This window comes from Limulus polyphemus, unplaced genomic scaffold, assembly GCF_000517525.1.
Source record: "Limulus polyphemus unplaced genomic scaffold, Limulus_polyphemus-2.1.2 Scaffold892, whole genome shotgun sequence".
NCBI lineage: Eukaryota > Metazoa > Arthropoda > Merostomata > Xiphosura > Limulidae > Limulus > Limulus polyphemus.
Window position 1 is genome coordinate 70511 of NW_013666502.1, and position 15146 is coordinate 85656.

General features: G+C 34.0%; 1 protein-coding gene across 2 annotated transcripts in view; it reads left to right on the plus strand.

Annotated features, from left to right (window-relative positions):
- The first annotated feature begins 8508 nt into the window (after window positions 1–8508).
- LOC106461070 (regulator of G-protein signaling 7-like) overlaps window positions 8509–15146 on the plus strand; it is a 129978-nt gene continuing 123340 nt past the window's right edge. For both annotated transcript variants that reach the window (XM_022387908.1, XM_022387909.1), the window contains exon 1: window positions 8509–9272. In XM_022387908.1, the coding sequence (XP_022243616.1) occupies window positions 9189–9272 (84 nt within the window). In that variant the 5' untranslated portion in view covers window positions 8509–9188. The remainder of the gene's footprint in view (window positions 9273–15146) is intronic.

Below are 15146 nucleotides of genomic sequence, written 5' to 3' on the forward strand. Positions count from 1 at the left end.
GAAAAGATTCAGACAGCGACCACTTACCGATATGGAGTGTGTTCGATCTCTCACCACACCAAAATCAAACAAAACACACACAGAAAAAATTCACTACAAAAAAAGCAAATTGGAAGAAATATGAGGAGATATTAATAGAGCTTCTCCAACATGAACCCATCACAACAGCCACTAACAGCCTGGATACAGACAGGTACTGTTCAGTAATCTCAGAGAGCCTCATAAAAACAGCAGACAGTATCAATAAACAATACCCAAACCAAATGGCAATCTAACACTGATATAATCAACAAAATAAAGGAACGAAGAAGATTAAGAAGAGAATATTTGACAACCGGTGACCCACAAACAAAAATGCAATTAAATACGCTCAGAAACAAAACGAGGAACAACATTAAGCTACTAAAATCACAAAAATGGGACATCTTCTGTACACAAATAAACTCATAAACAGATTCCAAAGATTTCTGGTCCCATTTAAAAAAAGCTACAAAGTCAAATAAAACAACTATCACCACCTACCCTACACTTAAACATAATAATAAACTAGCACACACGAATAAACAGAAAACACACGCCTTTTAAGAACAACTCCAAAAAACTTTCAAAACACCAGACGACTCAAACATGAAAACCACTTCATGAACATAGTAAATAATTATATCACAACAAATAACACAACAGAAGCGGAACACGACTACACAACAAAACAACTTATTAGACCATCACAGTAACAGAAGTACAAGAAAACATAAAACTTTTGAAAAATAATGCACCAGGACAAGACAAAATTCAAAACTTTGAACTTCTCCTCTCTAAGCATCATAAATAAGAATCTTACAGGCCAAACAGTGCTAGGCTAACTGAATCCTAGACACAAACGTAGCTCTATTTTGAAAGGTTTTTATATGTAAAAATAATATTATGTGTGTGTGTGTGTGTGTGTATGACTGCTAAGAGTAACTGTATTGTGAACACGAACTAATAGTGCGATCATACATACGTGAAGTTAGTGAAAATATACGACTTAGTATTACCTCATGAATTGGATGGACATGACACGAAAAGGGTATGTTAATTAAAACTGCGGACAATGGACAAAACATAACATACTGTGAGTAACGCAGCAACAACGTAACAAGGGTTATTACCTGGGATTCACTAACAGTGCAAATAAAATAACAATTCCAGGGAGGGAGGAAGAGGTCTACGCTAAACATGACCCTCCTTGGTCCAAAACATGGACCGAAACCCGATGAAGATTGTGTACTTCCTGGAGATTCAGTGGTAAGTTTCGGAACTTATAATGCTAAAATTCGGGGTTCGACCCACTGGTTGACACAGAATAGATAACTCATTTTGTAGCTTTGTGCTTTACAACAACCAACCACCCTTCTTCCCAAAAGTAACGTTTTAGTTGGGTTTTTTAAAATTTAATAACATATAAACAACATTAAATTATAGTCCTTTTCTTACTGCATGTATGAAACAGTTATTGACTACAATACAGGCATTCTAAAGATTAGTATGCGTGAGAAAGATTTATAAATGTGTGAAAATTTTCGTAGTAAAAATATCTTAATTCTACAAAAATCTTTACTAGTAAATTATGTTTAAAAGTAGATATATATCGAAAATTAGTATCTCAATGGTGTCGTTGACCACAATGTAGTTTCTGAGGTCACACTTGGACAAAATATTGATGTGGTATTTGCATTTTGTTGGTTGTTTTTGATTTCTAACTACTGGTAATTTTATATTTTAACCCGTTGGAGAGACAACAAGGACATGACAAACAATAGGAAGCTTCTGGATATGGTGTTTATTTATACTTGCATAATATAATTAAAATATATTTTCTTGTACGTTTCTCAAACAATTGACAAGACAGCTCTTATAGAAATCACTCACTGAACCTCTGAAATCAAATAAAAGATATTTATTGGTGGCTATTTTTCTATCATCGTTAAATGACTTAATATATTGCACTGGTTCAGAGAACAGTTAATCTTCTAACACTTAGCTTCGTAATCCTTCTTAATGGGTAAAGTAAGCAGTGTTTACTTCACGAAGTTCTGCTAAGATAGAAGAGGTAAAAAGTACTGATATCTTTTTATGCTTAGGCTCATTCTAGGATTATTGTCAGAGAAATAATATAAAACAGACTTATGTTTTAGTTACGTCTACTTAAAGGTTTCTGGCGAGAAAGAAAAAAAGTGATCTATTTTGTGCTAATACCAAAACAGTAGTGATTGGTGAGAAAAATATTATTAAATAGACTGACCCATCTCCTTCTTAGGCCTAATCAAAGGTTTCGTGTAAGAAAAAGAACGTTAAAGTGTTCCGTCTTTAGACTCATATTGAGATAATTGTTACTGACAGGAGATGGTGAATCCTGAAATTGATTCATCTCGGAGTAAAGCTGAGTGTTTTGTTTTTTCTGTGTTATTTGTTTTAATTTTTGGTCGAACTATGATCGTATCTAAATTGTTAGCTAAAGCAAAAATTATAAAATGTAAATCGCTGTTCATATTCGTTTTAAGATAAAATAAAATAATTAAACTTTATATCCTTTATTATGTCAGTTTTATGATGATATCTATTATGTGTGATTTGATTTGAAAGTCTACAGTTTTTTGTTGTTGTTTTGTTTATAACACACAGCTTATTTTACACCACGCATGGAGCATATGCGAATCCCTCATTTTTTTTAAGAAATAAAATTCAAAAAGTTATGCATACCGCAATCATTGTAGCTGTCGATACACTCTCTCAATTTTTCTCTGTGGAACATAATCCGTGTTCAAGCTATTCATCACTTTCATTTCAGTAAATGCTTCTTTTGTTGGTATGTAAACGTTTTGAAGGAAATCTATTTTTCATTGTTTATTCGTTTAACTTTGAGAAATTAGAATGGATGATTTTCGCTGACGTTACGTCGGAGAATAGAACAATGAAAGCGGGGGGTGCGCAACAAAGTCCACTGACTTGGGGCTCGCTATTATAGGTTTTACCCCCCGTGGAGTAGCTGTCTAGTGCCAGCACTGGCCTGTAGGTCTAATGAAAACAATTACATAGCATCGAGTGTGTGTGGCAAACATCAAAAACAGCTGTGTTTAAATGTAAAGAGATGGTTAATATAAGTTAATGTCATACAAGTAAAGAAGTATCTACCCTACTGTCAGATGCAATTCTTTAATTATATCTAAAAAGGAGTTTTATTAAGTTTTGGTTTTGTTCGTCTCCAAGACTGTGGCTGTTAGAGGCCCTCGTTTGCTTGATTTCGTCTTTTAGCTTATTCTACACATTGCATCTTCTTAAAGTTTTTGCATACACGCCATTTTTTTCACGGCTAAAAAGCTACAAAGAGTGTCTGTGGTAAGTTCTATCTTCGAGCTAGTTGGGCCAACGAGAGCTAACACTACACTAAACCGCAGTTACAACTTCTCGTTCATAATGTGAGTTTGGTTCAATTTCTTCTAACTACATTTTCCTTTTTCATTTGAACGGTAATGTACATCACCAAACATGTTGAACATCAGAGCGACAGAGACTTTTCACTGATCACATTTAAAAACAGCCAATAGTTAAGCTTTTATTTTCTACCCCCGTCACCCGGTAGGACAGCGGTAAGTTTATAGAATTACGATGTTAAAATACGGAGTTCGATTCTCCGTGGTGGACACAACTGATAGCTCAGTGTGGAGTTGCTCTAAAAAACAAACAAATTTTGAACCGTGAATATAAAATCATTTCACTGTCACGCATTTTATGCCTTAATCGATAATACTTGTTTTATGCAAGGTTCTAATAAATATGTTATCAGATACCACGTTAAAACATCTACTAAATGGAAACCTGGATTATATTTTATATGATCATTTATATTCAGCCAGCATATAGAATTTATTACTTTCAACTTAACGTTTCCTCTGTGTTGAATTATTTATTTTACTACAAGATAGTTTCACAAAATTACAGGAAAAAAATGCTGCCTTACGTTTCATGAATACGAAATGTGTAGCTTATCTTTTGGTTCTCTTTTTAAGTGCCAAACTTAACTTTTAACTGACACAGTGGAAATTTCAAGAGCTTTAAAGCACTAGAATTACACATCTGTACACGAGACAGAATAAGCGTCGCAACAGCAATATTTTAAATTTAAATCGAGGTTCCAAAACCACAACTTTCGATAAAATATTATACGCGCTTTCTAACGTTCCGTTCCAGATGTGATACAGAGTATGATAAAATTACTTTGATGTTAAAACTACCGATTTTATTTATTCTCCCAGGAGTAAAGATAAATTAACGTTGCTATAGCGTGCTTATAATTAACTATTATTCGCATATTTCATGTTTGTACTATAGTAAAGTAAAATTAAGGTACTTGTTCTTGCATAAAAACTAATAAATAATCTTTATTCACGCGTCATACTGATACTGAATACAAAAATGTCATAATAATCCACCGAGAAAAGAAAATTGCAATAGAACTTGAATTTTGAACGGTATCTTATGCACGCATGAGTTAAACAATCAGGTAAAAGTCTCCTTTGAAGTACAGATAAGAAAGAGGACAGTCAGCCAGAAAAACCCGTTGTCACAAGTTTTGTCGGGCACTTTAAAGAGATTGACTGTCACCTTACTATAGTGGACGTAGCTTGTATGTCAATGTCTATGTATGTAACCAAAACTCCTGCGCTATCTATTGAATGGCATCACACACCAAAATCCATAAAAAATTTCACACTGTGGGTACTCAAGTGGACCTTTCCACCCGCAGTCCACCTCCGACCCTCGAAAGAAGTAAGTTATGGTGCAGTGACTAAGCAACCCCCCCCCCCAAGAAAAAAACAACAATAACAACGAAGAAAACTATTTACTGTTTCTAATGGCAAAGACAAAGCAGGCGGTATGCAAAAACCTGTTGTAAAGATATCTATTGTTGAACTAGTTGATAGTGACCGCAAGAGTACATTACAACTGATTGAGGCACATCTTTAGTACATGATGTGTTACACCTTTAGTACGTGATGAGTTACATCTTTAGTATAAGATGAGTCACATCTTTTGTACATGATGAGGTACATCTTTAGTACATGATGAGTTACATCTTTAGTATGAGTCACATCTTTAGTACATGATGAAGTACACCTTTAGTACGTGATGAGTTACACCTTTAGTACGTGATGAGTTACATCATTTGTATATGATGTGTTACAGCTTTAGTACACGATGAATTGCATCTTTAGTACATGATGTGTTACACATTTAGTACATGATGAGTTATACCTTTAGTAAATAAAAGACGCATATTTTTGGTACATGATGGAGATCACATCTTTAGGTCATGATAGACACAGTTAGTGCATATTACTACTGTTCATCATGAAAGACACAGTTAGTACATATTACTACTGTACACCTTTAGGTCATGAAAGACACAGTTAGTACATATTACTACTGTACACCTTTACGTCATGATAGACACACTTAGTACATATTACTACTGTACATCTTTAGGTCATGAAAGACACAGTTAGTACATATTACTACTGTACACCTTTAGGTCATGAAAGACACAGTTAGTACATATTACTACTGTACACCTTTACGTCATGATAGACACACTTAGTACATATCACTATTGTACATCTTTAGCATATCCACTAACCTGTAAAGTAGAAGTACATTTTATACATAAAGTTATTATGGAATTGTTGCTTATAATAAAAATAGACATTATAGATGAGACTGGTGAGAATAAAGGCAAAGAGCAAGCCATTGTTTTATAAGAACAGAAATATTTGTAAAAGTAGTAAAGCACTTATGCTTAAAGAAAATCATTATTCACAACGTAGAAAAATAAAACAATTATGCCGTTAATGATGCGAACAGATAGACACAAGTATGGACTAGGATTACTACACCCACAAAGTTAAAACAGAATATTATCGTCAGAAACATATATACTTCATTGGTAGATTTTTCTTTAAGTAACTACTGCGTGAAGTCACGCATGAGGACGAGGTTAATGATATCGACTCTAGGTGTTGTTATGAGGAGAAAATATGTCTTAGAAATGCTGCAAGTTAATCATGTGGTTATTAAAAGTATTTAACACCATAATTTGTAACCACATGGTTAATTTGCAGCATTTATAAGACATTACTTTACGAGTGCATTGTTTCATTAAATAAACAATCGTTGTAAACATCCTAGTAAGTAGCTTCTTTGTATTACACGTTTGTGTAAAGGTAAAAGCTGTTATACAGGTTTAGTGTTGTAAATCAGGTTGAAAAATATTACTTTTAGTTATTACACTTACCCAAACATTCTCATAGATATTTTAAGTAACAAAACTTGAAATGTTTATACTTCGTACTTATTTTTGTTTCCACTCTTCACTTGATTATCACCCATATTCTGCACATAGAGAACACAGATGTTTCGCTTCTCTCTCTCTCTCTCTCTTGTTATTTTTTGAAATAACCTTCAGAAAATGTCGTGTACTCGGTGTATTTTCATGTACGTGCATTGAAATAACCTTCAGAAAATGTCGTGTACTCGGTGTATTTTCATGTACGTGCATTGAAATAACCTTCAAAAAATGTCGTGTACTCGGTGCATTTTCATGTACGTGCATTGAAATAACCTTCAGAAAATGTCGTGTACTCGGTGTATTTTCATGTACGTGCATTGAAATAACCTTCACAAAATGTCGCTTATTCGGTGTATTTCCATGTACGTGCAGAAGTTAAGAAAAAAAAAAATGTTTAGAGAAATTCTTACGAGTACATATACTTGTGATAATACGTTTATTTACCGGTCCTCCATTTAAATACGGTGCGTATGTTAACACATGGCGAAATAATATAATTGTACTATAAGTATATAACAGGACTATAAAAACTATATTTATTTGTATTTCAAGTATTCTATGTACTAAGAGTCAGCACTTGTAAAAGTAATGATGTGACTTACCTTACGGTTTAATATTACTACTTGTTAATTTTTCCACGCTAAAAACTAGTGGAAACTTTTAAAATACAAATTATGCATAGTTGGTATAGATTTATTTTGGAACCGAGATATTTTTTATATTAAAATGTGACCTCTAAGGTTTAATCCTCATATTACAGACTAGTTTTATACCGCTCACCACCGGTGGGGTCCACTTGTTCAAGCATATTGAGTAGATTTCATGCGTTAGTCTGTTACAACAATCAGCGTAAAGAACTATCTAAAATGGAAGATGGGTAAAATCCTTTCGTTTTCTATGTAAAATTAATTATAAACTTCACCAATAATTAAAGGAATAATTGCAATATTGACGATATTTAGCTTGGGTTTCTTTTTTTTCTTTACTCTTCTGTGACTCCATTGTAGTTAGGGTCCTTGTAATTAACAAAGCTATGGACCCCTAGATGCTAGTATATATATACAGTTGAAAAATTTTTTCCTTAAACAAGCTGATGATAAGACCTTTTTAGTAAATGTACGGTTAAGTAATTATGCATATAATAGATATAAGCACATAATATCAGGCTTATCTAACCACCAGCTAAATAATAATGATTTACGAAAAATATATATATATACTAGATTTTGGAATTCATTAAATATAGCTATTGTCAAAGGACCGCTTGTTTGGCTATGTGTATGTATCTATGCATATACGTTGGTTGTATTTCAGACATACTATTAAACGTCATCAGTTCCAGTTCTTGTTTGTCCTTGAAGAAAGTCGTTTGGTTGGTTGTCTGTACGTTACTTCACTAGATGGAAATGATCTTTTTAAACAAATATATATATATATAAGTGGATTGTTAGTTTCGTAAACCATTGATCTAAATGTTCGTCAAAAGTACAAAAAGAAAATCGTACAGTGCTCCATTCTTATGGTTATTCTTAGTGTAATTTTAATTCTTTTTTAGTCTGTGATTTAAGAAATATTTAACTTCATTAAGAAATTAGTAATCACTTTTATACTTATTTTTGTTCACACAAATGTAATCCAGAATTTAATTCCTAATGTTAAATTTAGCTTTATATTCAAAACTTCCATTTCAGTAATAAATTGAACCACATCCGTTTACTGAGTAATAAAACAGCGCTAACAGAGAGAACAGAAATGTGGGAAAAGCGCTGAGTTTAGCTGCAACTCAAGAATGGTCATCGAGTTTCAGGATATTTGTTTAAACACATTTAAAAGTCACGCATTTCTAGAGAAATGCGACTCGAAGTCAGCCCTTTAACGAAAACATGATAATGGAAAAATTAATTGACAAACATTTTCCCAAGAGAATCCCTATCACGCTTCTCAACCATCGTAGTGATCGTTTAGTTTTACTTCACCACAGATCGGGGGTCTACATTTTTCTGCGTCCTTGAACGAATTTCCTAAACAAACCGATAGGTGTCAGTGTATTCAATAATGATCAGTTCTTCCCACGTGATATTTATCCCTCTTGTCATTGGTTAGGAGGCACTAAACAGCAGCAGTCAGAATCTGAAAGGTCTGCAGTGACTAGGTGGTTTAACTATAGTGCAAGAAAAAATGATTAGTTAAATACTACATCGAGTTTAGGACAGCCAACATGAGAGCAGTGAGACTCACATGATAAGCTGTAAATTAGTATCTTATTAAATGCACCATAAATCACTGAGTACGGTTGGTTATTGGTGAAACAATTTTACTTAGTTGACTGAGTCTCAGCCGTGAACTATCAGATCATTTTATATCTATATCTCTACATAACTGCACAGCTAAATCATCATTGGCACGCGGTTGTGTCAATACACACCCGAACTCGGTGGAAATGGTAGTTTAGTTTGCAAAGAAATCTACGAGTCTACAAAAAAAGAAAAATAGATTAAAACAGACTTTGTTCTGAAAGTTCAAAAACTAACTCATTTTCTATTGGATTGCTTTTGACGAGCAGTATTCGTTCAAGTGTTCAGTCTGGATTTCCAAAAGAAGCTTTGTCTAATCATCAGTTGTTCATATACTACTGAAAAGTCATGTTCCACGAATCCGTGTTGTTCTGGTGTTCCCAACACATGAAAAAACGGAACATTCCTCCTTCAAGGAAACACGACGATTTGACGACTAGACGGTAAACGTTTCTCAACTTGCTGCCAAAATCCATATTCTCAGGTTGACTGAACCGGTGTTTGTGAATATGGCTTACCAACCCAAAACTGAAAGCCCTAACGGGCAGTCTGGAATTGTAGAAGAAAACCCGAATCACATCGTTTACCGAAAGGTAGTTATGGTTCAGATTTTTTTTTTTTAAGTAATCATTTTGAAATTAATATTTAGTTGAGAGTTTCCTACTATAACGTAATGAACTTCACCTTAGATCTTTTGTCATCTTAGTTTCATCGGTTTAAGCTGTGACAGCGATTACTTAGTAAGATTATTAAACAGTTCGTAAAGAAGTAATTCATGCTCACACTTGTGTTAAACGGGATTTTCAAGTATTCAAACATAGCTCAATGCATACACGCCTGGCGGAAAAATATAAAAACACAAATACTAGAGTCATCCTACACACTTTGAAAATTAAAAACAGCTAAAATGAGACAGAAAAGCGTACAATAAAACCACGTTTCACCACCGTTAATGTGGCATCATCAGGTATTTTATACAACTAAACACAAAATACTAAATACAGTACACCCAATGATGACGTCATTAACATAATCTTTATCTTAGAAGTAGGTATACCAACCATTGGGTGTACTGTATTTAGTATTTTGTGTTCAGTTGTGTAAAGAACTTGATGATGCCACATTAATGGTGGTGAAACGTGGTTTTATTGTATATATTTTCTATCCTATTTTCAGCTGTTCTTAATTTGTAAAGCACAAAAAAAAAAAACAACAGTTAGTACAAGGTCAAAAACAATCGTGGACAGTCTTAAGAGACGGCCTGTCGTCAATCTGGCAGCATAAAATTAGAGTAATAAACGTGTTTTGTGTCTTTAACAGAAACATTGTAAAAGTACCGCCACCAAGTATCTATTTTTAGAGTAAAGAAATAAGGCTACTTCCAGTGACTGGCTTAGTCAGGAGTAAAAATACTTCTAACTAGAGAGGTTTTTCTCGAGAACGAGGCTCAAAAGCATTATAGCGTATTGAAGTCATGACTGAGTCTATTTCCTTACGCTTAATACTGGGTTTTGTACAAAATATTTAAATAATCACGACCGTATTTCTGGTAGCCCTGTACGTGGAATATTTCAGCTGACATACTTGGTGTGAAAGCTACCAACCGTATATAGGTTTGTAAGTTTGGAATAGTTTTCATTCCGGCATGTATACAAACTCTCAGATTTGCACCCTAAAGATTTTACTTGTCATATATCAGTCATACATGGAGACAGTTTATTTCATAGCTCAGTGCAAATCTACACAAGAACTATATGCGCATAACTGTCCCTAATAATAAACTGAAGGGACTAGAGAGAAGGCAACTAGGCAACAGCACCCACCGCCAACTCTTGGACTGCTCTTATTTGATTGAATAGTGAGACTTGACTGTCAATATTATAGCACACCCATGGCCTCAAATTTCGGAAGGACCTTTTGCGGAAACTGTTCGAGAACCACAGGCCAATACCTAACTAACGGGAAGACAGACATGTGTGTATACATTATTAACTTCACTATTGTGTTAGCAGGATGATCATTACAGTAGGCATTAACTGAGTAATGTTAAATAGTACATGGGTTACAGTAATTTGACTTTATCCAATAACGCTTAAAGCATAAAATCACCTGTTTAACAAGGAATATTATTTATTTTTTTAAACAAAGATTTAGGTCATATCTTGTGTAGAAACTTTAAATGGATAATAGTGTTAATAAATAATCTTAGTATTCAGAAAATTTTCGAAATACTAAGTTTATTTGTTATACCTGCTACTATGCGGCTACATAATGTGAAGAACTGAATATTGGCCAATAACACTTTTTCTTTACTTCACCTATCCGGTATATTGGTTTTTCTCATAGTGACTATAAAGCACGTTCACACCAACAATATGTTTGAGAATAGTGTTGCTTTGGTATTGTTTTTCATTGCTTTATATCATTTATTGCTAAGTAAAACTTTCAAGGGATCGTTTTCCTGGGTACGTATCAGGCTGAAGATTTAAAGGCCCATGGTTCGAATTGCGATATGCCGTTGAACATACATTGCATTTTTAACTGTGGACACGTTATAAAAGTGACAGTCAAGCCCATTACTCATTTAAAATAGCTAGACAAAGCCCTGACAGAGGCAGGTACTGCTGGCTAGCTACTTTCTCTCTGGTCAATAGTTCAATATTAGGAACTGGTATATCAGAATCCTATAGTTTCCTATCTCTGAATGTTCTAAGTAACATCGAAAGTAGGCGTAGCCTATTGGTTAGCGTGTCGGGCTGCGTATTAAAGGGTCTGGGGCTTGAGACGTGATGCCACCGAATGTACTTCACATTTCCAGTTGTGGAGCATTATAAAAGTGACAGTCAAGCCCATTACTCGTTTAAAAGTAGCCGTATAGAAGGAGAGTGTTGCTTACTGGTTGCCCTTCTTCTAATTAAGATTTCTAAGGCGGATGGGGTAGCTGTGTATCCTCTGTGTTTCATAAGGTATCATTCAGACTGAAAACACTAAACACTTAGTTTTTCGTCTCAATTTTTATTTGATAAGAATACACTTTATCATTTGTGAAAGAGTCCACTAATTATAAACTCGCCAATTAAGTACTTAATGAAGATTTTCTTTCAGAAACTAATTTTAGCAAGTTTGTAATCATTCCCTTAAAATTCTGCATGGTGACCCTCTTCGTACTTTATGAGAACGTTGTAATTTAAGGCAAAGTGCTGACAAGTCTGAAGAGGTTTATTTGTAAAGTTAAATAGTTAAGTTGATCATTTCCGCGGCAAATTATTTTAGTATTTTCTTAAAACACGTCATCGTTAAACCTGTTACTAGTTTTAAAACAATGCTCGATAATACTGATAATATTTGTTCAAATGTTCTAGATATAGAATAAGCAACTGAAAATAATTGTTTGTTTGTTTGGAATTAAGCACAAAGCTACACAATGGGCTATCTGTGTTCTGCCCACCACGAGTATCGAAACCCGGTTTCTAGCGTTGTAAGTCCGCAGACATACCGCTGTGCCACTGGGAGGCCTGAAAATAATGAACTAGATTATCTTGAACCCGAAACTACTTTCACTGATGAACACGAACCTATAATTTTCTTCAATAATTTACGAAGTTTATTTTTAATTTTCAACCAATGTATTTTCAACTCTTCCTTACGACCCTACAATTTTTGGGAAGGAACTGTTACAGTTCTTCCTGGAAACTGATAAAAAAAATATTTAAGCAAAGGAAATGATTCTCTAAATAATCTAGTTGCATTAACAAACAATTTAAAATTTAACTTGATTTTTTTTACAAGTGATCCGGACGTTGTCAAATTGTATTTTTTTTACTATAAAGTCTTAATAAGTCGTTAGAACAATGGACGGATATCAATGATAATAATTATCCTTGAAACGTGAGTGGCAGTTTGAACACACCGCGGATATCATGATATTAACTACCTATAAGACATAAGTGACAACATTTATTTCCTAAAATTTGATGTACTTAACGTTTTTCTAACAAAACACTACTCATTGCTATCGGTTTTTGACCACAGCGCTTCCCCGATAGAAGAATACAGAGAAAGTCGTTGAGAAAAAAAAGCTTTAATCTGGATCAACTTAGCAGGTTATTTTTTCTAGTGACCACAAGATGTGGTAGAGATAACTTCTTATTGATACATTGAAACTTAGAAAGTGCGTACAAAAGAGTTCCATACTAATAAGTTGGTTACCATAGTTGCCATAACCCATAATATCCCCTATTTGATTATACTTAAGACTAATTTTGGACTGTACATTCTTATACTGATTGTAATTCACTACAGACTATTTCTGAATCGAGTTTTTACTCAGTTAAACGATAATACGTTGAATTTTTTTAACAGTAGTAACCCGGAGGGATAGCGGTAAGTTACGAACTTACGACGCTAAAATCCGGGGTTCAGTTCCTCTAGGCGAACACTGCAGATAGCTCAATGTGGCTTTGTTTTGAAACAAACCGTTTTAGCACTATAGTTTTAGTATCGTTAACACAACAGTTTGGAACACATAATAATATGAAAAAAGTCATAGTATTTTTTTTGAAAAAAAAAAGGATAAGTAGTTTATGACTCAAACTTAGAACAGAGCATAGCTATACGGAACTCACAATATCTGAAAATCGTGCTTTTCATCTTTCTAAATGACTCAAATAACAGTCAAAGTCTGTGATGATAGAATGGCGTCTTTATTTTTTTCCCGTATGTCTTGGCCCACCCATCTCGCGCAGCCAAACGTTTGATGTTAAAAGTTTTCCTGGACATTATTAATGTTTTTTTTTAATGTTAAAAATTTTATTGGACATTATTAGTGTATGTTTTTTAGTGTTAAAAATTTCCTGGACATTATTAGTGTATGTTTTTTAGTGTTAAAAATTTCCTGGACATTATTAGTGTGTATTTTCTCAGTTGGGCACATTCTACAAATAAATTATTTTATAATTCAGATAAGAGTCTCTCCTAATGTTATAAACATACGCACATGTACATAGATATGGTCGTCTGGGATGTGTATATCTAATAACTGTGTAATAACTCACATTCATGACTGGGCCTGGCATGGCCAAGTGGTTAGGGCGCTTGACTCGCAATCTGAGGGTCGCGGATTCGAATCCCCGTCCCCCCAAACATGCTCGCCCTTTCAGCCGTGTGGGCATTATTTGTGACGATCAATCCCACTATTCGTTAGTAAAAGAGTAGCCCAAGAGTGGGCGGTGATGACTAGCTGCCTTCCCCTCTAGTATTTCACTGCTAAATTAGGGACGGCTAGCGCAGATAGCCCTTGTGTAGCTTTGCGCGAAATTCAAACTACACTCTAAATTAAACGAGTGAATATTACATTTGTTTCAAAATGATGTCCACAACATAGCTGTACTTAATGAACATAAGCTACGTATAATATAACAAGCACTAGGAATACTACACATCATTGTGAAAATCATTTACTCTCACTAACATAGCTGTACTTAATGAACATAAGCTACGTATAATATAACAAGCACTAGGAATACTACACATCATTGTGAAAATCATTTACTCTCAATTTGGACATTTGTGTTGTTGTTGCTTCTGTTAATTGTTGAAAATACAAATTAACTACAAAAAGGAAACTAAAATAAGTTAAATGTAAAATTTAGTTGTATGTATAAAATGAAGTTAAACTTTTTTCTTCATTCAATAAGAGCACCACTTGTAAAACATTACCTTCTTAATACTAGCTTTGTTTTTCGCTATATATATTATATAAGAATATCACAAGTAAAACACATAATTCTAACTACTAGCATTGTTGTTTGTTATATATGAATGTCACCAGTAAAACACATCCTTCTTACTGCTAGCTTTGTTGTTTGTTACATATGAATGTCACCAGTAAAACACATAATTCTAACTGTTAGCTTTGTTGTTTGTTACATATGAATGTCATTAGTAAAACACATACTTCTTACTGCTACCTTGGTTGTCCGTTACATAACAATGTCACCAGTAAAACACATACTTCTTACTACTACCTTGGTTGTCCGTTACATAACAATGTCACTAGTAAAACACATACTTCTTACTGCTACCTTGGTTGTCCGTTACATAACAATGTCACCAGTAAAACACATACTTCTTACTACTACCTTGGTTGTCCGTTACATAACAATGTCACCAGTAAAACACATACTTCTTACTGCTAGCTTTGTTGTCCGTTACATAACAATGTCACCAGTAAAACACATACTTCTTACTGCTAGCTTTGTTGTCCGTTACATAAGAATGTCACCAGTAAAACACATACTTCTTACTACTACCTTGGTTGTCCGTTACATAAGAATGTCACCAGTAAAACACATACTTCTTACTACTACCTTTGTTGTCCGTTACATAAGAATGTCACCAGTAAAACACATACTCTTACTGCTAGCTTTATTGTCCGTTACATAACAATGTCACCAGTAAAACACATA